The 25473-nt window shown below is 49.8% G+C and overlaps 1 protein-coding gene across 2 annotated transcripts in view; it reads right to left on the bottom strand.

The window, feature by feature from the left end:
* TRIM66 (tripartite motif containing 66) overlaps window positions 1-25473 on the bottom strand; it is a 56081-nt gene that overhangs the window by 22282 nt on the left and 8326 nt on the right. The window contains exons 1-10 of one of the 2 annotated variants that reach the window (XM_078058422.1): window positions 18686-19122; window positions 12191-12291; window positions 10566-10713; window positions 9569-9701; window positions 9139-9255; window positions 7748-7862; window positions 7032-7178; window positions 4790-4907; window positions 2473-3374; window positions 948-1109 (exon numbers count right to left, since the gene is read on the bottom strand). In XM_078058422.1, the coding sequence (XP_077914548.1) occupies window positions 948-1109; window positions 2473-3374; window positions 4790-4907; window positions 7032-7178; window positions 7748-7862; window positions 9139-9255; window positions 9569-9701; window positions 10566-10713; window positions 12191-12199 (1851 nt within the window). In that variant the 5' untranslated portion in view covers window positions 12200-12291; window positions 18686-19122. Of the gene's footprint in view, window positions 1-947; window positions 1110-2472; window positions 3375-4789; window positions 4908-7031; window positions 7179-7747; window positions 7863-9138; window positions 9256-9568; window positions 9702-10565; window positions 10714-12190; window positions 12292-18685; window positions 19123-25473 lie in introns of those variants that run through there. The other variant, XM_036121394.2, reaches the window with a different exon arrangement.

Below are 25473 nucleotides of genomic sequence, written 5' to 3'. Positions count from 1 at the left end.
GCTGTGGAACTGGGGCTGCAGAGCCAGAGCCTTGTGCAGGGCTGAGTGTGCAGGCTGAGGGGTACCCAACACCTGACACAGCTTCAAGTGCATGGCTAAGAGGAGGCGCCAGGAGGCCCGAGGGTACCAGACCAGAGAAGGCAACAGGATAGTGAAACAGGGCCAAGGGAGACAGGGAGGGCCGGGTGAGGTTCCAGCTAGGAGGATGACAGGAGGGAGGGTGAAGGGCAGGGATAAGGGGAGGACAGCCGACGAGTTGTGGGGTTCTGGCTGATCGCCAGAGTAAACGAACACCTATAGCAAGCAGGTAAATCAGTGGACAGGAAGGGCTCCAGCAGCTTATCTTCAAGAGCTCTCAGCAGCCCTAGCTGCTCAGCTACCCCCATAGGACACCCCTGCAGACCACTCACCCGACAAACTCCACTGATGCAAATTCTCAAGCCAATCAACTTTGGGTCGTGCAGCCACATAAAATATTTTCCTCATTTTTGTTGCAGAGAAAAAACAGTTCAGTCTTTGGATTCTGACAAACCTTGTTTTAAATAAATGTCAGCCCTCTCATGTACTAGCTATAGGGCCCCAGACCTCAGTTTCCTCAGCTAGAAAATGGGGATGGCCCCCTCACAGAACCATGAAGCCCCAGGCACCATTCCAGGCACAGTGTAAGTGTGTCATAAATTGGCTTTCTTTCCCTTTTCCTTCCCCCTTCCACTCTAAACGAAGCCCAGTTGGTCCCGTTTGAAGTGTGTGTGCGGGAGTGGAAATGGGCGTGAAGGAGGACCTATGCTGCTGACTCATTAGGCCAGAAGGCCTGAGTCGGGGCTGTGTAATATCCAGGGATGGAATGGGGACACTCCTCCCCCCACCCAGTCATCCTCATCCAGGCCTGTGGGGTCTTGGCTGGCAGTGGGTCCCTTGTGGTCAGGAAAAGCAGGCTCCATTAGTACCTTTCTCACCACATTCGGAGAGGGGTGCCGGATGGTGCCGTCCAGTGCGGGTGCACCGGGAGCGGTTTCCTCCCCAGGCGCCTGGGGTGAGCTAGCAGCCGTATTCTTCTCAAGAGGGAGAGCAGGCTTTGGGCCTTCCGATGCTGGGGGCTCCTCTGAAGCCTGAAGGAGCAAATAAGAACTTGGGTGGGTTTTCCCGCAAAGAGCAACAGCGGCGGCAAGGCTGATGCCCACCCTGCATTGCCTATTGTCACCAACTACGCATTGTGAACTGCTGGAAAATTTTTCAGAAAGACCCTCTCTTCTAAACTCTTCGTGAGACTACCTCTTAATATGACAGTCTTAGGATAGAACCCAGACCGAGAATTCTGGGCTAACTCTGTCATATTCACCAAAGCAATCCTAACATGTTTGACTTACATTTCGCCTGTGGTCCTCAATGAACCCTGAACCTTTCTCTGCCATCCTCAGGATGATTTCCTATCTCCTCAAAGGAACTGAGCCTCAGAGGGAGACATTTGAAGCAGGATCTGACATTGTCAGTGCTAAAGCATAAATGGGAGGCCTCATATTTTATAATAAAGTAAAAGTCCATAGAGCTGCTTTGAAGATATAAATGTGATTACAGATTTAAAGGAGACACCACGGGGGGAAAAGTGAGAAAGGATAGGGAGAAGGGGCTAGAATGGGAAACTCTGGAAGAAAAGAAAAGCACGGGTTACAGATGAAGATGTGGAATGCAGCAAAGATCCCAGAGGTCCAATCTGCACCTCCTCAATCGGCTCTTAGCGGAGAGAAGAGAGGAGCAGCATTCAGCACCCGCCTCGGGAGAGCACGAGGCCTCTCCTGTTGAACTACAGTCAGCAGACCGGGATCCAAGTCTTGGCTCTGTCACTCAATGTTCTATGATCTCTAGGCAAAGTGCTTGCCTCTCCAACCCTCACTTGTGTGCCTTATATAAAAAACAGATGGCAATGCCTACCTAACACTGTTGGTCGGATAAATAATACAGTATATACAAAACATACCTAGCTTCGGAGGTTTGAAACAAATTTTAAGTCTATAGCTGTGTGGTGTTACAAAGATGCGGCCCACTAGTATCTGATGCATACCCTCTCTCCACTCCTTCAGCTCTCCCCCTCCATCTGAGAGTCGTACGTTCGTTCCCCACAAGGGAAGTGGGAGGTTACAAAGATGAGACAGCCTCCCTTCTGTCCCAGCAGTGGCAGGAGTCTGGCACAGCTCGGAAGGTTCTATGGATGGACAAGGTCCCTAGTGTCATCTAGGAGGGCAGGGCTAAGCCAGGCTACTCTGGAGAGTACTGAGCCCAGATCTCTGCCGGGACTACTGTGTTTTCGGGAGCTTTCCTGAGACGGGCAGTAGAGTCCAGGGAGGACTTGAAACGTGAGCGCTGAGTTCAAGGCCACCCTCAGATGAAGAAACCATGTTCCCGTGCCACCCCGTGATCGGGGAGGCTGTGTTTGCCGAGACATGTTCCCCAGCCCCAAGCCACCCTGAGGCTCACCTGCACAGCATCCTCTTGGCTCTGGGACTGGACGGGCGCTGGCTGCCTCACAATGTAGTTGATCTGCCCCACAATGGTTTGCTGAAGATGCTGAGGGGATTTGGTCTGGTTCAGTTGTAGGCTGGGCTGTTGAGCCTGAAGGAGAAGCTCCAGGTCCTTCTGCATCTCCTCCAGCTCAAATTTGTGGTGCATTATATCCACGTTCTGGGAACAGGCAGGCCCAGGAGGGCTGCCACGCTGACTCGAAGCTGGCTGCTGGGGTGGAGGTAGAGGTGGTGGCGGCTGCTGGGGTGGAGGTGGCGGAGGGGGCAGGGGGGGCAGCTGCTGCTGCGGCGGCTGCTGGAAGTGGCTGAGCTTCAGCTTCTGGTGGTGGCCGAACTGCACTTGGATAGAGGGGGTCTGCAAGGGGGGCTGGGCATGGGCCCCTTGCTGAACATCCTGCGGGGGCACGATGCATACGGGCTGGGAAGTCAGCTGCGGCCCGAGCCGCTGGGCTGGGTTCTCGTGCTCCCCGGGCGGATGGCTTTCCAGCCAGGGCTGCATCAGCTTTGGGGGCTGAGGATTGCAAGCCAGCTCCTTCTCCCTGGGCAGCAGGGGAGAGCACTGCAGAGACCCCAGTTGCTGCAGTGCCATCTCAGAGGGCTGCCTGAAGCCGTGGGCTGGGTGTATGCTGGGTGGGGGGACCTGGCCTTTGAGGGAGGGCGAGGCTGGGGAGCAGTGGGAGCAGCACGCAGAGGAGGAACACAGTGCTGGAGACTGGAACTTGTGCGAGGGGTGGCTAAGAGTCTCTTGTGGAGCCACTGGGGACTGGTGGCTTTGATAAAAGGATGACGGTCCCTGTAAGCCTCCATAAGCAGGAGTATCTGCCCGGGACAGCTGTCCACCTTCAGTAGTTATACAGCCTGGAAATTCAGAACAGAGAGTGTTTCCAAAGGTAATCCGCACTTGTTGCCCGCTTGCCGCTTCCTGCTCCTGGGACCAAAGGACATCATCCAATAAACCTGTACCAGGTGCAGAGATTAGCAAATTCAACCCTGATCTCTAAGACTCAGCCTAGAATGCTGCCAGCAATAGAACGAGTGTGAACCTGTGGGGGCCAGGGCATTTGGGAAATTAGCTCAGCTTTTTCCAGATGCTCAGTCCTCACTCTGTTTGTATCCCACTAGAGAAACCATGGGCTCCTTCAAACAGCACCCACTCCTTTTGAACACAGACTCAAACAAACAAACAAACAAACAAAATCGACGTTGGGGCTGGGGAGATAGCAGGCTGGGAAACTGCAAAGGAGAGAGAGCCCACCCTGGGACAAATGACCAAGTCTCCAAATATAGGTCTGGGGGGTTGTGTTTTGGGCAAGGAGGACGGAAGTAGTCGGGGAGCCCCAACATCATGTCAGTGACAAGTGCTAGCTTCGTCCTGAGGTCTCCCGGCCCTTGCGCATGAGTCTCCAGCTCAGTCTCGTGGCTTCTTCAGCTCATTGTTTTGATGAGGCTTACTTGGGGCAAGACTCAGCAACTTGAGGGCCAGAGGTGTGTTCTATTCACCTTTGGTCCCTTAGCGCCCAGCATGGGGTGCGGGCCCACAGCAGGGGCCCACCAAAGGTCTGTTGAATTAAATCAAAGGGGAAAGAGAAGCAAAATATAAACCTAAATATTATGCTGCACTCTGTCAAGTTTAAGAAACTTTCCTGGACATTAACCACCCAGACGAAGGCGGCCGGTAGCCATTAGCATAACAAACCTACATCAGGCCAGCAACACAGGTACAACCTCAAGTTGTCTACACTCTGCCTAAGACTGAACACCAGGAAATCACTGCAGCAGGGAAGCTCAGAAATTATCTGCTTATATCTCAACTCCAAGGGGGGGGTGACATGGCCCCTTTCCCTCCCTCCCTCCCTCTCTTTAATGCTGATACCCATTTTGTGCCTACACACACAAATAACCCTGTAGGACCACAGAGACACACATTCACCTGCACTGCCATCCAGCATTCTGGAGAACAGGGCCACTGTCTTGTCTCCTCTCCAGCAATGAAACCAAGGTAACAGGGCATTCATGCAGAATGGAAAGCTCAGATTTCAACTGGTCCTGTTATAAGAGTCCTGGGTTGCCACTGCTATTGAAGTTGTCCCCTCTCCCCAACACCCCCACCCCCAAACACACACACACAGGTCTGTGAGTGACTCCATGACCACTGGCAGTCTCAGGGAGTGCTTTCTCTTGGGCCTACGCTGACCTACCCAGTAAGCTAAGCAGATGCACTCTACTCATTTTTAGTAATTATGTAAAAGCCCACAGGGTGGGCTCTGGCTCACCAAGGGAAGCCAGCTGCTTGGTCCAGAAGTTAGGCTCCCAGGTGAATCTGATACTCCAGGGGGAGCCCGGATCTGTGTTACAGTTTGTCTCCAGCAATCGCTGCATCTGAAACACAATCTGACAACAGCCCAGAAGGTCATTTCTGTGGACGTCTTGCATCTAAATGACAACTCCCTCTCTCTCATTCTTCGGACAGGTTGAAGGGCTTGGAGCCATGGGTCTTTAGCCTCAGGTCTCCCATATGCTCATTTCCTTGTACCTTGGTACCTTCACATCCCTTCCCCTGCTCTTGTCCCCTCCCCCCACCAGCTGATCCCCTTCCTCTTATCCAGGTTTCTGGATTCCCTATACTCTTATCTGTTTCAGGCCTTGAATGGTTGGTAATTCTCCCTCAGGATCACCTGCTTGGTGGCCCTCTCAAGAGTTCCATTCATTCTACCATAACCTCAATGTAAAAGCCTGCTCTGAGCTCCCCACTGCTGTCCTTTCACCCACATGTAAAACTCCCATCCTCATCAACTGTCCTCCTCTTCCCTCATCCCTTGCATCCATCTCCTATCATCAACTCTCCCATGCATCCAGGACTTGGGCAAGTGTCCAACTCACCCTGCCAGCATCTAGTTAACCAATGTCCCAGTCACTGTCTTGGCCTCTTCTTCCTCCATCTCTTTAGCGCCAATCACCTTCACCTCTCTTTTCAGTTTGAGTACCGTACCCAGACCTCTTCTCCATCTAGAGACCTTCATCTGCAATGACTGACCCCTGCTCTAACTAGCTCTCGCTCTTTCTGAGCATGCTCTCCAGCCTCACTGAACTCCCTAAGCCCTGCTCCATCAGTCCCTAGGGCCGGCCCAGCTTCCCATCATTTCCAGTAACAGTATCACTAGGGCCTAATTCCCTCCGCATCACGACTGTCCATTAACCTTAGGTCAATCCAGCCATCCCAAAGCCATGTTATCTGGGGTCGCTTCAGTGACCGCTAACCTCGGGGGCACCCCACTGTCTTTTCTCTTATCATTTCTTTTCTTGTTGGCTTCCTCTTCCACTATCCTCAGTGACTAAAGTCCTCACTTCTCTCCTCAGTTCCACTTACCCAGTGCCTAACTCTCTTATCACCTCCTACTTCAAAAAGGATAAGAGACACAAAAGACAAACTGTCCCAAATTGGTACCCTGCCTACCTCCAAACATTATATGGAGACCTTCCTGTCCTCCCTCCTCAGAGGAAGTGCCTTTTATGTTTAGGGTCAACTGGTTCCCTCTGCCTTCTCAGTATGCTCACTCTACCACACCTCTCTTTTCTCTATCATCAACCTCTTCTCCCAAATACACTTGTGCAAATGTCTTCCATACTTAAAATCAATCCCCCAACTCTGTCTGCTTCTCAAGCTACCTTATTTCCTTTCTTTTCACTTCTGTTTCTACTTCCTCCCCTCCCCTCAGTCCCCCCATTCTAGCTTTTCACCCTCCTGTTTTGCTGGGATTTCTTTCAAAAGATCACCGGGGACCTCCTGATTCCCAGATCTCAAAGCTTCTCTTCACTACTCATCCTCTTTTACCTAGGTAGCAACGGTAACATTGACAACTTGAAATTTGAAATTCTGTTAATTTCTGTGCACCACCCCCTCCTACTTTTCCTGCGATCCATCTTGGACTGTTGCTTCTCACCCTCCTTCATTCTTCTTCTTCCTCTATGTTGAGAATGCTAGTATTTCCCTCGGTTCCAGATGTCTTGTCTTCTTCCTTCACACACTCTTCCAAAGTGACACCACCAATACCCCAGTGACTCCCACATCGCTATCCCCAACCCTGACTTTCCTTTTGACTTCCAGACCCATCAGTCGAAACAGATTTTGGACATCTCCTTTGAGATGTCCTGCAGGCACCTTAGATTCAACATATCCCAATATAAACCCCACCAACTTCTTTCAAAATTCTCACTCCTTCTCCTGGTCTTCACCACCCTCACAAGCCGAATACCTCAACATCATCCTCAATGCCTCCTTCCCTCTTAGCCCCCATTTAAACACAAACAACTGTCCCTGGGATGTCCAGAACACTGCTAGTGTCCAGGCTCATGCCCAAATCCATGACCTAACACAGAACTACAAAATCTCCCACCTGACTTGCTTGAAGGAAAGCAAGACCATTTCAGCACCTGTCCTTGGCACTGTGGGGTTTGGTAAAAGATACGTTTCACTTACTAACCCAAAAGCAGTGATTGATGAGTTGGAGCTCTTACCAGCTCTTTGCTGAACAGGAAAGGGACACTGGTTTTGCTGCAGACAGCCCAATTGATGAAGTTCTGCACATGTTCAAACTGACGGTTGAGAACCATGATGCTCTGTAACTGCTGTTCCAGCTTCCGCTTTCTCTCGTTAGTAATGCCCTGGGTGTGGACAGAGAAGACAGAGTCCCTCATCCTGTTCTTGGACTTCAGTCCACCTGTTTGGGGAGTCTGGTGGCCCCGTGTCTCAGTGTGAACCCTGATGGGGTCAGATGAGACTGCACCCCCGAAAGGATGACAGTGGGACAGACTGCTGCCATGGGCGGCAGAGGGACGCAGGAAGGAAGGGAGCATAGTGGGTGGATTTTATAGTGCCAATAGGGAATGGGTGATAAATGAATGAGGACATGAACAAATGTCCACATCTCTCGGGCATAACTTGTTTCACGGCCCTCTCTTCTGAGGCTAGAAGCCTGCACAGTCCAGGAAGGAGTTGCCTTAAAGCCATAGCACTGATGGGAGTTTGGACTGACTTTCTGGCCCTTAACAAGCCATGCTCCCCAAATGAGACTGGACATTTTAAGATATAGGGAACAGTAGAGAGCTATGCAAACTGCACATCCGAATCCAGCTCAGGCATCTTGGAGCCCTGGGACTAGTTTGATATGTGCCTGGTTTTTGACCTAGGGAGAACACCAGCCCATCCATGTGACCCATCTGTCCTCATATACCTCCAACTCCTCTATGAGCCCATTGGCCTGTTTGTTCAGCTCATTCATCAGAACCATCTTGGCCATTTTGATTTGGTTTTCCACCTTCCTGTGTTGATGCTTCACCTCAAAAATCCTATAAACAGAACAGGACAGAGCATGGTGAGCTCCTCCCTCCAGGCCTATGAGAGCCTAGAGAGAGAAAACATAACAGCCAACAACTTAGAGGCTGCCTATGAAGATCAGGGCCCAGCAGGCACCAAATATAAAGAAATGAGAACCTTCCTCCACCACCCTAACCTTGGTACAACCCAGCCCACTCGATCTAAGTGGGCCAACGGCCTGAAACTCAACCAGGTTTTCTCTAGGTAAAGCTCAGGTCCACACCCAGGTCAACCCAGCAGCTCACTGGTTACGCAACATTGGAGATGGCACAGAGAGAGTGAGTCATGTCATCTGTTGTGTTAAAAAGGTGGATATCCATTAAACAATGCCATGCAGTAAAAATAGTATGGGCAGAGACAGAAAGTGGACTAATGGTTGCCAAGGGCTGGGGATATTGTGGGGAATGGGGAATGGACTACTAAGGTGTATCAGTTGTCTTTTGGGAGTGATAAAGTGTTCTGAAAGTAAACAGTAATACTGATTTACACAACTCTGTGAATATACTGAAAACCACTGAATTGTACATTTTACAAGGGCAATGTTATGGTATATAACTTATATCAGTAAAGTTTTTTTTAAAAAAGAACATGGGCTTTGAAGTCACACAGATCTGGCTTCCAAACCCAGTTCAGTCACTGACTAGCTGTGTGATCTCAGACAAATCACCTGCCCTCTCTGAACCTCAGTCTCCTCACCAGTACAATGGAGATAATCCAACTCAAAGAATTATAAGAATTGTACAAAATCATGCATGTAGATGCCCTACCCAGTGCCCACCACATGATGAGCTCTTAGTACCTACTAATTCCTTTTCCCACATTAAATATCAATGGTTCCATATCACTTGTAGATTTATACAGAACACACTGGGAAAGGGTGGATAAAGGGCATATTGCCACTGACTTACTGCATCCTCATGATAAACCCAGAATCTGCTTTATGCCCTCATTCTCGAGGACCTACCTCTGGCTATGTCATGGCCACGTTCAGAAGGCATGTGCTTAGGCCCAAACTCACACTGATCATCCTGACTGAGCTTGGTTCCATCTACCAAGTGATGACCCAAAGCCCTTTCAGTGGCCACAAGACCTCTAAGTTCCAAGACATATGCCTTCTGGGACATATGCCCACATCTGCTTAACCTCCTGCATTCTTCATAAGTACTACATCTGATAGCCTGGTATCAGGATCCAGGAGGTCAGGAAACGTAGCATTTCCAGCATTGGCAAGGGGCTAGTGTGTGTTACCTGTCCTCAATTTGTTTTGCAGATGTCTGTAGACTAGATTTCTTATGAGCCACCTGTGTAGTCACACTTTCTAGAAGCATCCTCTGGTTTTGCAAAACTTCTTCAAGATGTCTGCACCTAAAGAAGGAGACAGAGAAAAAGCTGAAGAGGGCCGAGTCTTCTGAGCATCCCAGCCAAGCAAGAACCCCCACTGTGCATTGTCTCAGCCAGGCCCACAGAAGCTAGGATTACATCTAGGGAAAGTGCTGAGTCTTGGCCCTTCGAGCCTTCTCCAGAGAAGGCCCACAGCAGAAGCAGAGGAAAAACTTCGGCCTCAGGGCCCCAGACTGGCATAAGCAGGGAGAACATTTTGACATGACACACTGGGAGCCCAGGGCTAGCGGAGCCCAGAGACCTCCTGAGCCCCCTTTGGGCAGCCAGGCAGCCACACCTGTGTTCCTTGTGATCCACCATGAGGCAGCTATGGCACGTGAGCACATCACAGGTCTCGCAGAATAGCTTGAGCACTTCCTGTGTGTGTAGAGGACAGTACAAGGCGAAGTCTCCGGAACCACCACTCACTCCTGCCAGAGAAGATAGACAAAGTGGGCTTCTCTTGCTGGGGAAGACTCTCAGGTAAGCTCCACTGAGCAGCCCTCACCCTCAACGGACACAGGGGAGACCCAGAGTTTGGAGGGAAGGTGGTGCAGACAGGAGAGGCCTCCCTCTGGGCCAGTGAGGTTTTAGGAGCCCAAGGAAGAATGCGAGCTGAGCCGGGCAGGATTTGCCCAGCTGTGCAGAAATCACACATCGCCCAGCCCCAGGCACCCCACTGCCTGCCTACGGCTGAGGAAGGTGCTTGCTGCTGCAGCACATGGATCTCCTGCAGAGTGATGAATCCTCTAAAATTCAACCTAAACCTCTTCATTCACCAGGATGCTGGTGGGGGTGGAATGGGGTGGGGGGGGGCTCCAGGCCAGATCACATGGATCATTAACTCCGGTTCCTGTGGGTGTCACAAAGGTAAAACCCCTCCCACAGTTCAAAGACCTTGGGCAAAGACGGTCAAGGAGACTGTCATTTAAAACAAGCGGCACTGGATAGACAAATGGATAAGCCCTGATCTGGGCTGTTTAATTAGGCAAGTCACTAAACAGAAGTGAGGCATGACTGCTCTAAATGGAGGTGAAAGTAGGGAACTCAGCTAGCTCCCGTGATAATTCATGACTACTCCTCCCCGCACATCTTGCTCACAACCCCCCTCCCCCTCCCTCCCCTCCCCAAGGGAGAGCCCAGCATGAACTTGTCCTCTGGGAAAGGCTGGGAGGCCACCCCCTACCCGCACCCCCAGTAGGGAAACAAGGTGAGAAAGAGCCGCTCTCCAGAAGTTTGCAGTCGGGGCGCTGCTTCGGGGCACGTGAGCCAGCGAGGACTGCAGGGAAAGCTACCTGGCGGTCCCTTGTGGGCCCGGGAAAAGAGCGGGCCGCCGGGGGCAGGGCTGTGCCGGTGCTCCTCGGTGCACGAGCTGCACAGCCAGCGGTTGCAGTAGGTGCACAGGATGTGCGCCACCCTCTTCTCCTTGCACTCGGAGCAGTTCTGCAAGCACAGGGGTCTGCGGTTACTGATCCGATCCTCCTCCAGGGCGAGGTGGGGGGGCGGCCTCTGTGAGGGGCTGGGAGCCTGGAGGGCTGTTCCCTGGAGGGCAGTCAATTCTGGAGAGCCGCATGGCGGCTTGTGAAGCAAAGCAGCCTCTGCAGCTAAAACAAGAGGGGCCTCAGGGGCTATGCCCCCCAAGTCCCATGCTGCAGATGAGGACACCCGAGTAAGTAAGGCAAAGGGGGGCTCCCCGCATGGGGTGGCGGCCGGTCACGGTCAGTGGGAGATGCTGTGATAAAAGGCCACAGCAAGTGCTAAGGAAGCAAAGTGGGGTTTCCCAGGGGCTCAGCCTTGGAGGTGCCAGGAACTAATTTCATGAGGAGGTGACTTCTGATTGGATAGGGAATGACAAGTAGAAGTCTGCCAGGCAGACGAGAGAGTGAGATGGGAGAGCACAGGCAAAACAGAAAATTCCGTGTGCCTGCAAAAAGGGGGCAGCCACAGTTGTGGGAGTACACAGAGAGATGGTCACATATGGCCGAGAAAGAACAAGTACAGACCAACTCTCAGAGCCATGCTTCCACAGCTGGGGCTTGCTGCGCCCAAGAGAACCTAGTCCTCTCCTAGACCAGATGTTCATTCATTCGGTCAGCAAATATCTTGCAGGGCTGATGTAAAAACATGAGTAAAAAAGGAGATTTGGAAAAAGTTGGCCTGTCTGGGCCTGAATAATACAGGCCGTCAAAATGACGTGGATTCTGACAGTGCCCTCGTGCTGGCATCTGACAAACCCACAATGGGGGAAAAAGAAGAGAAATACAAGTTTTACTAATTAAACTATGAATTCCTTGAGAGTTAAGAACATGGGTGTCCATCTCCCTAGCACCTAGCCCAGGGCCCAGCATGTACCAGACATTCAATAAGAATTAGATACAGGATCAAGTAAGTAGATTGGCCAAGTGGATCAAATGCAGTGGCAAGGGTACCCCAGAGGAGAGAGGAATAGGAGGTGCTAGTCGGTAAGTGATGTGAAATTTTAGAAACTCAGGAAGAAGGTATTAGTTGCTAAATACGGGCAAAATTGATGAACCCATTTAGTTAAGCTGGTGTTTAAGTTTCAACTCAGGGGGAGAAAAAATGGAAATAAAAGCTCAGTACTAATATTTTCCAGTAAGAGCTGTAAGAGAGAGAAAAAATACCCCCATTTTACTTTCCCCAACTCAAATATTTTGATACTCTGTGGATAGAAGGAAGGGTGGATGGATGGATGGAGGGGTGGATGGGTGGGTGTGTGGATGAATGGATGGGTGGATGGATGGGTGGATGGGTGGATGGATGGGTGGATGGATGGTTGATTAGGCAAATTGATGGGGGAGAACAAGTCAAAGGAAGTGATGGGTGAACAGGTGAATTTATGAACAGGGGCCCCAAAGATTTCTGAAAAGGATCAGCTATTTCTTTACTTGTCCGGACTTACCCTGGCCATCTTGGATCGCCCAGTAGAAATGCACAGAAAAAAATGTTCAGTTACATCCCTGGTAAGGTATACTCGCTTACACCCAGGACAGGAGATGAGTTCTGGGAGAGGGGCAAAAAAGCAGAGTCAGGGCAATACGGCAGATTATACATAAGGCCTAGACATGAGGCTTTTTAATACACAACACCAAGGTATATGCCAATACCACTTATGCCAAAATGAACTACATTTGATGTCATGGCCTGCACTTACCATCTGGGTACTCTGGACATGACCATCCCAGTAGGGGCCAGCCCTACAGACCTCCTCGCTGGTCCTACCTTCCTGCCCTCCTCACAAGCTATTCTATCACAGGCCCAGCCCTGTTCTGGTTCTGATAACTGGGTGCCTTCCTGCTGCTCCCACTCCTCATTCCCCAGCTCTGAGAGCCCAGCTCCCATTACTGCCTAAGTTCCAGGGTTTCGGTTTAGCCCAGGGCATAGATCTAGCCACTAAGGTTCCCACACAGCAGAACAACTTTAAAGATCTCATAGCTAGAGCTTCGAGCAAGCTCTCCCCAGAGATAGCAAGGCCTCCCTGCCTGCTCATCTAGGAGGTATTTTTCTCTTACTACCACCAATACCAATCAGTCTGCCCATGGGGCTCAGAGAGTTTTCGCTGGGCCTTCTCCATCCAGCCATGTTGCATGCACTGCACATGTGTATCTCTCACCTGTGAACATGAACATCTTGTCCTACCCCCTTTCCCTAGAGAAATGTAACTGTCTCCAACACTTTCCTCAGCATAGGGGGTACCAGGACTATATAAGCATCATGGAGACGAGAGTGCTCTCTGGGCCACCTCAAGAGCAGGAAACCCACTGCATGCAAGGAAATGAGGCTCCTGAGTAGGGTCAGGTGCCTGTACCCAGGCATGAGGGCCACCTGGAAAGTGGTGGCTATGGTAGCGAATGCAGCACAACCACCACAATCTTCTCGGCCCCATATCATCGAAATGATACAATGGCAGTTGCAGTCAGACCAACCAAAGTCTAAATACCAGGTTTACCAACGAGTGACCTTGGTTGGGCAAGTTAGTTAATCTCACTTAGCTCCTCTGTGCTCCAGTTTCTTCAGATGTAAAATAGGAAGGGAAAAGAAGAGTTGCCTCGAGGTTTAAATTCTGTAATACTTGAGAAAGCACCTGATCCTCCACAAATGTTGACTGAATTCAAAAGATTTCTCATATCCCATTCAGGGCAAGGCCAGGACCTCAATTATCAATTCTCCCAGGTGATCAAAGTCAGAGCCGGAGAGGTCAAGCGAAAATATGGCCATAAGTTCTTCTGCCCCTGCATCCATGCTCGTCCAATCCTAGCCATTAAAAGGTGGGGTCTATCCTCCACCCTGGGAAGCTAGGCGGCCTTCGTGACCTGCTCTGGCCAACAGAGCACCGCAGAAGTGAGCCTGAACAAGTTCCAAGCCTAGACCTCAAGTGGCTTTGTATGACTCTGCTCTGCTCTCAGAACTCTAAGATTGTCCACATGGACAACCCCAGGTCAGATCTGCTGTAAGATGAGAGACCAGGCAGACCAATGCCTTGGTTGTCTCAAGGGCTCACTCATAAACCAGTTAGCCCCAACTGACTCGCCAGCTGAACACAGACACAGGAGTGAACACAGCCGAGGTTAGCCAAGCCCAGCCAAGCCTAGCCAAGCCCTGAAGAACCACCTGGAGAGTCCCAGTCCAAATTGCTGACCTACAGACTCATCAATAAAATACAGTTTTTGTTAACTACTAATTCTTGAGTGTCTCATAATGCAGCAAAAGCTAACTGATCTATCCTGCAAAAATCAAAATCCACATCATGCAAAGTAATAATTCAATACTCTTTCTCCCCTACCCCTCCCTTAACCTCCCCACTGAAGAAACTCTCCCCAGCCTTCACAGAGCCATCTCCTAGATAGTCTCCTGCCTGTCAAGAACAGTGGCCAGAGGTGAAGAAAAATGCTCTTCCCTGGGGAATCAGGTGACTGTCCCTCCCTTCCCCTTGGCTCGTCCCGGGGAGACCCTCCTCATCTACCCTCAATTCAGAAATGCTGCTCTATTTGTTGAAAATGATTTCCACAAGGCTTCTAAGCCCCTGGCAGCAGATGCCCAAACATCAGTCTCATTAGCATCATGAAAAAAGAGAAATAACTGAAGAGATCAGACAAGGCCTCATAGCAAATCCTCCACTGCCCCTGGCCTTAAATGCCAAAGTCCTCATCTTGGTGCTCACGGCCCCTTCCAAGCTGGCCTTACCTCTCTCTAGTCTCATCTTCCACTTCACCTGCCACACACCCTGTGTCCTTGCCAGGGCAACTATCTCTGCTGTCTTCTGAATATCAAACCTCTGCCTAACGCTGTTCCCTCTCCCCTCCTTTTCAGATAAACTCCTATTCATCCTTTCAAACCTGTTTGAATGTTCTACCTCGGAGAAGCAGGGTTGATTTCCCTCAGGATGAGTTAATTATTCCCTCTTCTGGGTTCCCACAGCACCCTGAACGTCCTTCTAGTATGACAAATATCACATTGCATTTTAACTATCTGTTCATATGTCTGCATACAAAAATAATCCACAATTGGCACTAAAGGATACTGCGTGATTTTTAGCAGATTGGACAATTTTATTTCTTTTGGGTTTGGGTATCCCGTGCGTATTCCTTGCACTCACAGCCACTGAAAGTAGTAAGAAGTCATCTGGAAGCTTTCAGGGTGATGAGAAAAAAAGCCAGCCAGGATGATAAAGAATCAGGTCCAATCCAGAGCAGAGGTGCTTGGGAAAGGCTGTGTACTGGGAGATGTGGGTTCCAGGCCCAGGGCTGGCACTATCTGTGTAACCTCAGGTAAGTGATCCCTTTCCCCCTGAACCTTACTTTCTACATCCTTAAAATGAAGGGAATAGGAATAGCAGGGAATTGTAGTTTATCCAACCCTCTTCCCCTGCTTCCTGCACCCAAGCATCAGAAATATTCCCCTGGGCAAGACTGGATGGGGCAGAGAGCCAAACAGTGACCTGCGTATCACCTTTGTGAGCAAGTCAGGGGACAGGCTTATGGCTTAGGAGAGGCCTACATCTCAAAGCTCATCCCACTGAAGTGGGGCAGCTGCGGCAAACAGCAGAGCTGGGGCACCATGGCAGTGATACGAGCAGGTCCCAGGGAGGCTGTGGGGCCCACAGTGGACACAGAGGACATGGGCTCTCTTTGGGTCACAAAATCTTTTTTTTTTTTTTTTTTTAAGATTTATTTATGTTGGGGGGGGTGCACACATAAGCTGGAGGGGCAGAGGGAGGAGAGAGACTCTCAAGCAGACTCTGTGCTCAGCACGGAGCCTGACATGGGGCTCAGTCTCACAACCTTGAGATCATGACCTGAGCTGAAACCAAGAGTTGGAAGCTTAACCAGCTGCACCACCCAGGTGCCCCGGGTCACAGCATCTTTGTCCAGAAATTCTTATCTTCCTTCAGAAGGTCCCTAACCCCCAACAAGCTGTGTTAACTTTGAGCTTTTGTTTCAAGAGGGTTCCCCATTCTTCAACGTGAATACCAAAACAAAATTTTTTTTTAATTTTTAAATTTTTTATTTTTTATCAGGCTCCACACCCAGTGTGGAGCCCAATGCGGGGCTTGAACTCTCGACCCTGAGATTAAGACCTGAGCTGAGCTCAAGAGTCAGATGCTCAACTGACTGAGCCACCCAAGTGCCCCCAAAGTTTGTTTTTTTTTAAGATTTTTTTATTTATTTGACAGAGAGATAGAGAGTACAAGTAGGCAGAGCAGCAGGCAGAGGGCGAGAGAGAAGCAGGCTCTCCGCTGAGCTGGGAGCCCGACGTGGGGCTCGATCCCAGGACCCTGAGATCATGACCTGAGCTGAAGGCAGACACTTAACGACTGAGCCACCCAGGCGCCCTGCCCCCAAAGTTTTATTTGAGATAACTGGGATACATGAACCCGTACGGCTGCAGATGTATATATAAAATAACCAAACATCTGCTTATGATATTTAACGCTTAATATTTAATACTTAGTTATTAATACATATTTAAATCACATATTACATAAAATATTTATATACACTTCCCTTTCTCTATTTGGATTATTCAAATAATAGCCTTAAGCTTTTATTTCATACACAGGAATATCAATTCTGAGCAATGTAGAGCCAGGACCCAAAGGCCACACACAACCATCCCTATAGGAAGTGGGGCTTCTGCCTCCCAGATGAAGAAGTCACAGGCACCAGAGTTCTCCTGGGGATCTAGGGGCCTGGGAGAGAAGCTCTGAAAGCCCAGGGTATTCAGTCTGCCTGTCATAAGAGTGAGCACTCTGGTCCCTGGGAGGCGTGGGGCAGATGATTCTCTTACCACCAGTCCCTGCACCAGACCTTTATGTGTGTTATTTCATTCAATCGTCAAATCACCTCTGAGAGGCAGGCATTATCCCCATTTCATAGCTGGGGAGACTGAGACTCTAAGAAGTTGCCACCTGGCAAAGATCATACAAAACAGGGGCAGAGCTATGATTGGAATCCAAGTCTTTCTGATTCTAAAATCCAGCCCTTTCCATTATGCTATAGCTCTCTAATTCAAGTGTAAACAAGGTAGCTTTGTTTTAATTAATTTGATAATTTTATTATAAGTAAAATATTCCATAATAATGATGAGACTCTAATGATGACCTGAACCCAGCTTTGGATTATGGGAATCCAGAAGGAAGGAGCTGGGAGCCAGCCCCATCTGTGCTTCAAGTTTTAAGAAATACGATCTTTGAGGAAAGGTAGGTGAAGAAGATTTTTCCACCTGGTAATAAATCTGGGGATAGTTTCATATTATAGAACCAGTGGTTCTCAAACTTTGTTACATATTTGAATCCTATGGGGCACTTTAAACATCCTGATGTCCAGTCCATATCAACTAAATTGAAGTTTTAGGAGGTGGAATGCAGGCATAAGTATTTGTTAAAATTCCCCAGGTGATTACAATATACAACCATGTTTGAGAACCAGCACCTTAGAGCATCCCCTGCCCCTGTACCTGAGCCTGATAGCTCTTTCCCCGTACCATGCAGCTGAGAAGGGCTGGATCACCCAGTTTTAAAGAGGCTCCTCAAAGTTAGGAAACATACTGAATGCAGCTGTGATGTATCTCCCCTCTGGCAGGGAAGGGAAGAGGGCAGATTCCTGACAGACAGCAGGGTGTCCTGATACCTGGGTACCCTGGGGATTGGTGGTGAGTTGGGGGACACATCCTGCCTCCCCTAACTCCCAGCTCCACTGAAGGACCCACAATCTATGGGCTTGGGAGGCCGCCTGAGCTTTGGCACTACAACCACTGCTGCTGGGGCCTAGAGTGTGCTGAGCTCAGGACTTAGTGGGGCAGCAAAGGGGGGGGGGTCAAGACTGGGTAATCCACCCTTCAGACATGGACAGCAGCACCAAGGCAACCTGGGGACCAGGGGCCTAGGCTGGGAGAGAAATCCCAAGGTTTAAGAAAGCTAGCATTGGGTCAGCTCAGCCCACCAGGTAGGGACACATAAACCCCAGACCCATAAGCCTGAGCCCGGTGCTACGCAGCCCACCAAGGGTTAAGGAGCCCTTCATTCTACAGCTCCTGTCCATGACTCCAAGGAACTTTACAGCTGGGGCCCAAGCTCTGACTCCCACAGAGCAGTGGCATCCTCGGAAGCAGCCTGACGCTCCCTGCCAGGTCTCACCTGTAGAACCAAAGCTGGACAGACCTAGCTTTTTGCATGTAGCCAGATCCCTCACCATACAGATGGTGACATGGAGGCTCAGAGAGAGGGAGGGACTTAGCTGAAAGCCACGGAGCCCTTATAAAATATAGGTACTTCCTCGAACCACTGAGCAGTCCCTGATTACCCACCTCTGTAACCACGAGTAAGACATTCTACCTCCTTATGCCTCTGTCAGTCACTAGGCAAGGAGAAAAAAAAAAAAAACCCTCTGGTGGTATCCTCTGGCATGTTGGCCATCCTCACTACCCACTCCTGCCCTCCCACCCGAGGGTAGCCCAAGGTACTAGGCACCAGCTAAGCCCCCCACCACACAAGCCCCTGCAGCCTTCCTCTAGCCCGTAACTCAAAGGAGCACCCCCATCTAGAAACACACTGCACCCACTCCCGAGATGCCTAGTCCCTGCTAGAAAGACAGACTTCGATCCCACGGGGACTGCTGCTCCTGCCCCTGGCTGCCAGCAGGCTTACCCGTGGCCCTGCTGCCTTGTGATGAGAGCAACACCTGGGAGAGAAGTCAGAAGAGCGACAGGTGAGACCACCACAGGTCCCAGAGGACCGCGCTCACCAAGTGCCTGGGCACACCCACCCTGCGTGCTGCAGCCGACTGGGCTGCAGGCCTAACCCTTGGGAAACTGGGTCCTGGGTGGGGTAAGGGGAGCACCCTGGGTCCTCTCCTTTCTCTGATGCATCCTCAGCCAGGGCTGCATTTCTCCAGCTCACCTGAGACGCTCCTGCAAGAAAAGGTTGGTTGACTCCTCCTGTTCCTGTTTATCTCGAAGGCTCTGCAGCAATTTCCCAAACTGAACAGCAAGAGGGAGACCTCAAAGAGGCGACTCTCTTCCTAGCTGCATCTCCTTCCTAATCCTCTGGGTGCCTTGGAATAGAAGCTCAGAAGGAAGAAAACGAGATTTTCAACTTTCAGGAACTAGCTCTGCCGCCCTCTGCACGGCTCAGGAGGCCATCACTCTCAGCCTTTTAGGACTCGATCCAAAAATCCTTCAGCCCTCCATGTTCCCCAAAATGACAGTGCTCATGTATGGCTGGAATCTGCCGCGATCCGGCAGCTCATTTAAATAGAGCTCATCACAACAACAGTGTTGGTGGAGAAGTGAGTAGCTGCAGGGCCCTGGGGACCCCCTGTTTATACGTAGGAAGAATGATGCAATCTGGGTATCAAAATAGCAATCCAGAACGGAATAACAGGCTCACGCAGCAGCGCGGTGTCTGCACACCCAGAGCTCAAGTTGACACACTCTGTCAGCCCCACACTGCTGCAGCACGCAGATGCCAGGCACACGCTCTCACCGCATCATTTTAAAAATCAGCAGGAGCCCGAGATAGCCCTCCGTGCCCCCGGCACGGAAAGAGGGTGTGGGGGGGGAGACCTTCGACAGACATTAAAATCTATCTCCTACACACTCACCTGCTCCTGCCACTTCACCTGAAGTCCTTATTCTGTGACGTCACAGTCAGTTGCCATAGTGACCAATTGTCCGTCACAAGTGGAGGATTAGGACTTGGATGGGGAAGACACACATTTATGATGCACAAAGGTCCTGGAGGTGTCCCTTGGCAGCTAACTCTACCCTCCCTGCCCCCACCCCGGGGAGATACAGTCGAACACAAGCGGGGAGAGAAAAGGGAAGGAAAAGCAGGGTCGAGTTGGAGGGAAGACATTAGGAGCGGGCAAAACTACAAGTACAGGAGAATTGTAAAAGCACAGAGCACAGGAAAATTGCAAAAGCATGGGTGGGGAATGGCAGGGAATATGCTTGGAAAGACTGGCAGGAGAGTAAGCTCCCTGAAGGGCCCTGAATGCTAAGCTAAGGAACTTGACATTTATCCTAAAAGCAGAGGCTCTGGAGAGGGACAGAGCTGGGCTTTATGATTATCTTGATGAACAGGGGACTGGGGAGTCAGGGAGAACTTGTCCTGTTTAGCAGTAGTGGGATTCCGAACAAGGGTAGCAATGGAAAGAAAGGGACAGAAGAGTTGTTTCAAAGAGAACCAATAGGGCATGAGCAAAAAAGGATGTGGGAGGGAGTGGTGGTGTGTGAAGAATAAGGAGTCAAATGGAGGGCTGTCAGAACCAGAGGTAAGAGCAGGGAGAGGGTGGGAGAGTGGTTGCCAAACCCCGTCTCACATGTGCCCTACTTTCTCTGGCATCCATAGCCTCTTTAGGTCAGGCTGCATCCTGCTTTGCTGGACCAGTGATTCACCAATCTGGAGGGTCTGTTAGAAATCCTGAATCTACCAAATTCAAATCTCTCGGGTGTGGGTGTGGGACCAAGAATCTATATTGTTGGCAAGTTACCCCAGTGATTCTTAAGCATTCAGACCGGCACTGGCTCAAGGACCAGTAAGCTGGAAGCAATGGCCAGGACAACTGCAGGGACCGCCCAGCAGGGCTTTCTGCATCCAGTCTTGTCTCCTCCAGTCATTCTTCTCACTAAGCCGGAATAACTTTCCAAAAATACAGATCTGATTGTATTCCACTGACCAAAAATATCCAGTGTCTCCCCACTGCCTACAGAATAGCTGAAATTGGTCATGACCCTTCACAATGTGTCCCCAAATTTCCCTTCCAGAGTTCCCACTTCCTTCCTTCGAACAATCCTAGATTGCAGCCAAAATTAGCTCCGTCCTTTTCCTCCTGCCTTGCCTCTATATGCCTCATCCTAATACTATTCCCTCCCTGCAGTTCCCTTCCAGAGTCTGGCCCTGTCTGGCTCCTACACAGATATTCCTGCTTGATGCCACTCACAGGTTCAAATCCATCCAATTTCCCCAGGCAGAGCCTAAACCAGGGGTCAGAAAACCACAGCTTGCCCATTTTTATAAATAAAGTTTTACTAGAACACAGTCATGCCCATCAATTCCCGAATTATCTGCACTGCAGTGACGGCACTGAGTAACAGAGCCTGTAGGACCCACAAAGCCAAAAATATTTACTATCTAGCCCTTTACAGACAAAGTTTGCTGGTCCCTGGCCTAAAGCAATGGCTACTTCAATTGTTCTAGCCTCACCTTTGGGGGTTAAATCCTGGTAATGGGGATCCTGCTTATTTCCAGGTCTACCTCCACCCCTGTGTGCTCGAGTTCTGATAACTGGGTCATGCTTGAGCCAACCTTCCATTTGGCACACTTGAACAAGAAGAGGGTATTCCAGGAGGAGGGAACGTCATAAACAGAGGATTGCAGATGTCAAAATGTGAGGCCTCTAGGGGAAAGATTGGTAAAGCTGGTTCATGGAGAGGAGTGACAGAGATGAGGCTCTAAAGTTAGTCTGGAGTCAGATCGGGAAGAGCCTTGAAGGCCATGCTAAGTGTCTGTTCTGAACTGTAAGCAATTGAGAGCCTCTTAGGTAGCTAGAGCTGCAGGCCCACAACGGAAGAGAGTGATCAGGGTTGAAGCTAGAGGATTTGAGAGCATAACGCACAAGAGGCAAGAGGTAAAGTGAGGTTAGGCAAGGGGATCCAGAGAGTGTGGGGCAGGGCCAGGTGGCCCATCTGAGCCGGAGTCAGAACATGGGCATGAAAGCTAAGTGATAGGCTGAGGCAGGAGATGGTGGTCCACAGCTTTCAGAGCTCATGTTCATAGGACCACCAGACTGCGAAACAAGCTTTCGGGGCCAAGAAAGAGCCCATAGCAGAATGCAGAAGGCACAGGTAGGATGGAACTAGGTTCATCTCATCTGATAGACAGGCACCTCTATTTCTTTCACTTCAAATCTCAAGAGTCAATCCAAGGACTGTACTGACATACTCCATGCAAAACCACTGTCCCCATTTCCAACTGGGTCCGGACAGAGAGACAATGGGAGAACCAAGGGCAACAGCCTACTCTAGGTCTGCAGTTCCTACTGGCCCTCAAGTCCAGGCAAGCCCTGGGTTGGCAGGCAAAGGAGCTGAATTTTTTTTCAGGCTCTGTAATAACTCTGGCATTCAGCAGAATTCTAAGGCTTTCTGGAATCCTGATGCTCCCTTTATGTAGTAAGGGATTAGAGATAAGCTCCAAGGCTCTTCCCTGCTCTCTAGCCTCCACAGCAGTCAACCATGACTGGTCCCCCTTGAATGGGAGAGTTCCAGTAGACAAGGGGCCCCTCCAAGACCCTGTCCATCAATCACGGCTACCCTGAACTGAGGGAAGCCTCAGCAAATCTACTCTAGCTATATCCTTCCGAGCAGTGCTGGCAGCAGCTAGCACATCCCCCAGAACGCAGCCTGCCTCCTTCCCCGTACCAGGGGATTTGTTCTCCCAGTAACAGGCACCGTTCTGAGGTGCCAGGGCTACTCCCGGGGCCCTAGAGAGCCAATTAAGGTGAGGAAACTGTTCATGAACTAAAAAGCCATTGTGCTGATAGGGCTTGGGAGCTCCAGCTTCTGCGCCTGCTGCACACCCAGCTCAGTCCAGCTCAACTGCCAGTCCTCCACCTAGGAGACTTGAGTCACTGCCCACACCAGACCCCACGATGGTTGGAGACACTGTTCAGCACCCGGACTGAGCAAACAGCAGTCACCTTGCCTTCCAGGCTCCTATAGCTGAGACCTCACCCGCCCCCTGCCTCCCATCCTCACCCCAGGCCATTAGAGCCCCTCCACCTGAGCTCTCATTAAGATCATCATTTCTTTCTCTGACTCTGAGGTTGTAGCATCTTGCATCAGTTCCCTCTCTTTGGATCTTCCCAAAGTCCGAAGGCCTGCCCACTGAGGACAGAGATTGCTCCCCCTTTCCGCATCTGTAGTTTACAAGAGACATGCTGTCACCCATCATTAGCTTCAGGAAGCATGAGGCCATGGTGGTTGTTTGGGGTTCTTAGAGCTCTTCAAGTCCAGCCCTGAAAGCCAGAGAAGACCTGGGATTGCCCAGTCAATTGGTGCTGGAGTCCAGACTGAGCTCCAAGGGCCGTGACTTCCAGACCAGGGCTCTGCCCACATCTCGCACGTCACCCACATCGATAACAGGAAAAGTAAGATACTAAACAAGTAGATTCTAAAACTTTGATATCAGAATCAAGGTCTCTCAGCTAGGATTTGTCTTTCAGTAGATTTGAAAAGGAAAAATAATGTCCCTTTTATTTACATGAGGAAGTAAAACAACAACTAGAGCTAGGGGAGTCCTGAGAATTTTGAAGACAAACGCAGCACATAGTAAATGTCAGTTTCAGGCAGCCAGGTCCCTTCAGAGCTTGCTACATTAAAGTATCACTTTGCCACTCAGTGGCCAACTTCTCCGATAGAGTTTGACCTGGGACCATTTTCAATTAGGCTGAAAAGCAAATAGTCCCACGTATGTTGGCTCTGGTTGGCTGAGTACACCCATTTCCCATATCCAGCCTTTCTGCACAGAGCCCGCAGCTCCAGTCGTCCCGCTGCATGGCTAAGCCATTGTGTGCTCAGCACATGGCTGCCTTCACTCTGATCCCCATCACTAGCTTTTGAAGACCTTGCCCAGCTGGTCTCCTTAGAGGCGGAGACCTAACACAGACACATTTCCTAGTGTGACAGAGTTGCTGGGATAAAATCTTTGTGAGGCTGTGGCCGCATTAAAGATGTGCACCTGAGGACTCGGGCTGCAGTGCTGGTTCTTTCCTCAAAGATTCTCCATGGAGTCTCCCCATCCATTCAGTGATTCCAGATGAAATCTTCCTCTGAGCAGAGTGCTCACAGTGCAGATCGTAAGCTTTGAAGACAGGTTTGACCTGACCTGGCACTTAACAGTTGTTTTAGACCTGAGACATGACATATTCATAATACCCAGGGTTTTCATCTGTAAAATGGGAATAATACCTAATTATAGGGTTGTTGTAAGATTTTAAAAAAGATGATACAGGCACAAGCACCCAGTACAGTGTCTGCCAACCAGCAGGTGCTTGATAAATATGTTTGCCCCTTGCAACCTGAGAAATAGAAAGGGCAGTGTCACAAGTAGAACAGTCTGCCTCCCATGTAAGAGCCATGGGAGATCTCTGCAGTTTCACTGATTCAATCATTTGTTCAATAAATATTCACCGAAGCCCCCATCCTGTGTCAGGTTCTGTGTTGGGCTGGGGGGTGGTAGAGATGAAAGGCCCAGTCCAGTTAAATCAGATGTCTCCCCTCATGCCAGGTACCAGCGCAGAAGTGCAGGCCTGGGGAGGCTCCCCTGAGGGATCAGAGCTGAAAATCAGCTGGACAGGCCCTGAGCCCAGGCACCCAGCCTATTCTACACAGCAATGCTCGGCTTTGCCCAGCAACCATCAGGCCTAGATTTATAGAAGTGGACTTATCCCATGCACTGTTGGCCCATCTGCCTGGAGGCATTGATGCTAGCTTCTTTAGCTTCTACCCATCTCTTCTCTAGCTGCTCCCATATTTTACTTTTGAAAACCCCAGACTGGCAGAAATAGGATAAGCATTTTAGCAAGTCTGGGCCCCTACTCTGCTGGATAAAGTGGCAGTGCTAAAAGCTCTTTCCAAAGAACCGGACTCCCAAAGCCTGGCTTCTCAAATTATGGATCTATCAAGTTCAGGTCTTGGGTCTCTCACTAGACTTGCCAGAGATAGACGATAGCTCTCCTTTTCATAAGACAGCTCATTTGGGTACCATTCTTTCAGTTCTTCCAAAAAACATTCAGTAAGCAACTGATATCCACCAGTCCTGGTCCATGGAGAACCTCCTAGAAGTATTGCTTCTTTGCCTGAACTTTACAATCTTCTCTTCACATCCATACCACACCATATTATTATCATCTGTCTGGTTATCTGCCCTTCAACAGAACAGGAGTTCCTTGAAGGCAAGGGCCCTGTCTTTTCATCTCTGTACCCTAAATGCCAAGGAGCCTGGTACACAGAAGTCAAATACCCGTGAAGAAGACAGACATACACAGACAGACAAACCAACTAACAGCCACACAGCATAGAGTCCTAAAATCTCCAAGTAGTCACGGAAGCTGATTCTACTCTTCACCCATAAATGCAAATATGGAAGGTAACAATGGCCTGGCCAGACCATAGGACATACTAAAGAATATAAGATGCCACATATTTAAGAAATTGCCTCTCTTGTTCCAAATCAGGCATATTCACATCTGACCAATTTTTTTTCCACTTCAGTTTTAAAAGTTCTAAACAATAGTATTTTCTCATGTTTCTTGGCTTCTTACTATCTCCTATGAGCAGTACAGAATGTTCTACATATACATGATCACTTAATCTTCCTAACAATCCTATAAGGTAATTACCACTATCACCATCCCCGTGTTCTAGGCGAGACAACTTGCCCAAGCTGCACAACTAGTAAGTGGCAGGCAGATTAGAACTCACACTCTGATGCCCAGACATTAACACCAAAGCTTATGCTTTTATTTTCCATTACACTCGGAATAACTTGGTGAATAAACACAATGGTTCTAATAATTGTCATTAGTATGACTTGGTTTTCTGACTTTAGAGCCATACAAAGCCTTGATACATGCATAATTAGTTCATGTTAAAAAAACTAAATGAGATCAAAGACTTAAACATAAG

Source organism: Halichoerus grypus, chromosome 11, assembly GCF_964656455.1.
Source record: "Halichoerus grypus chromosome 11, mHalGry1.hap1.1, whole genome shotgun sequence".
In the NCBI taxonomy this organism is placed as follows: Eukaryota; Metazoa; Chordata; class Mammalia; order Carnivora; family Phocidae; genus Halichoerus; species Halichoerus grypus.
Note: the sequence above shows the minus strand (reverse complement) of the source record. Positions and strands in the feature narration are given on the sequence as shown.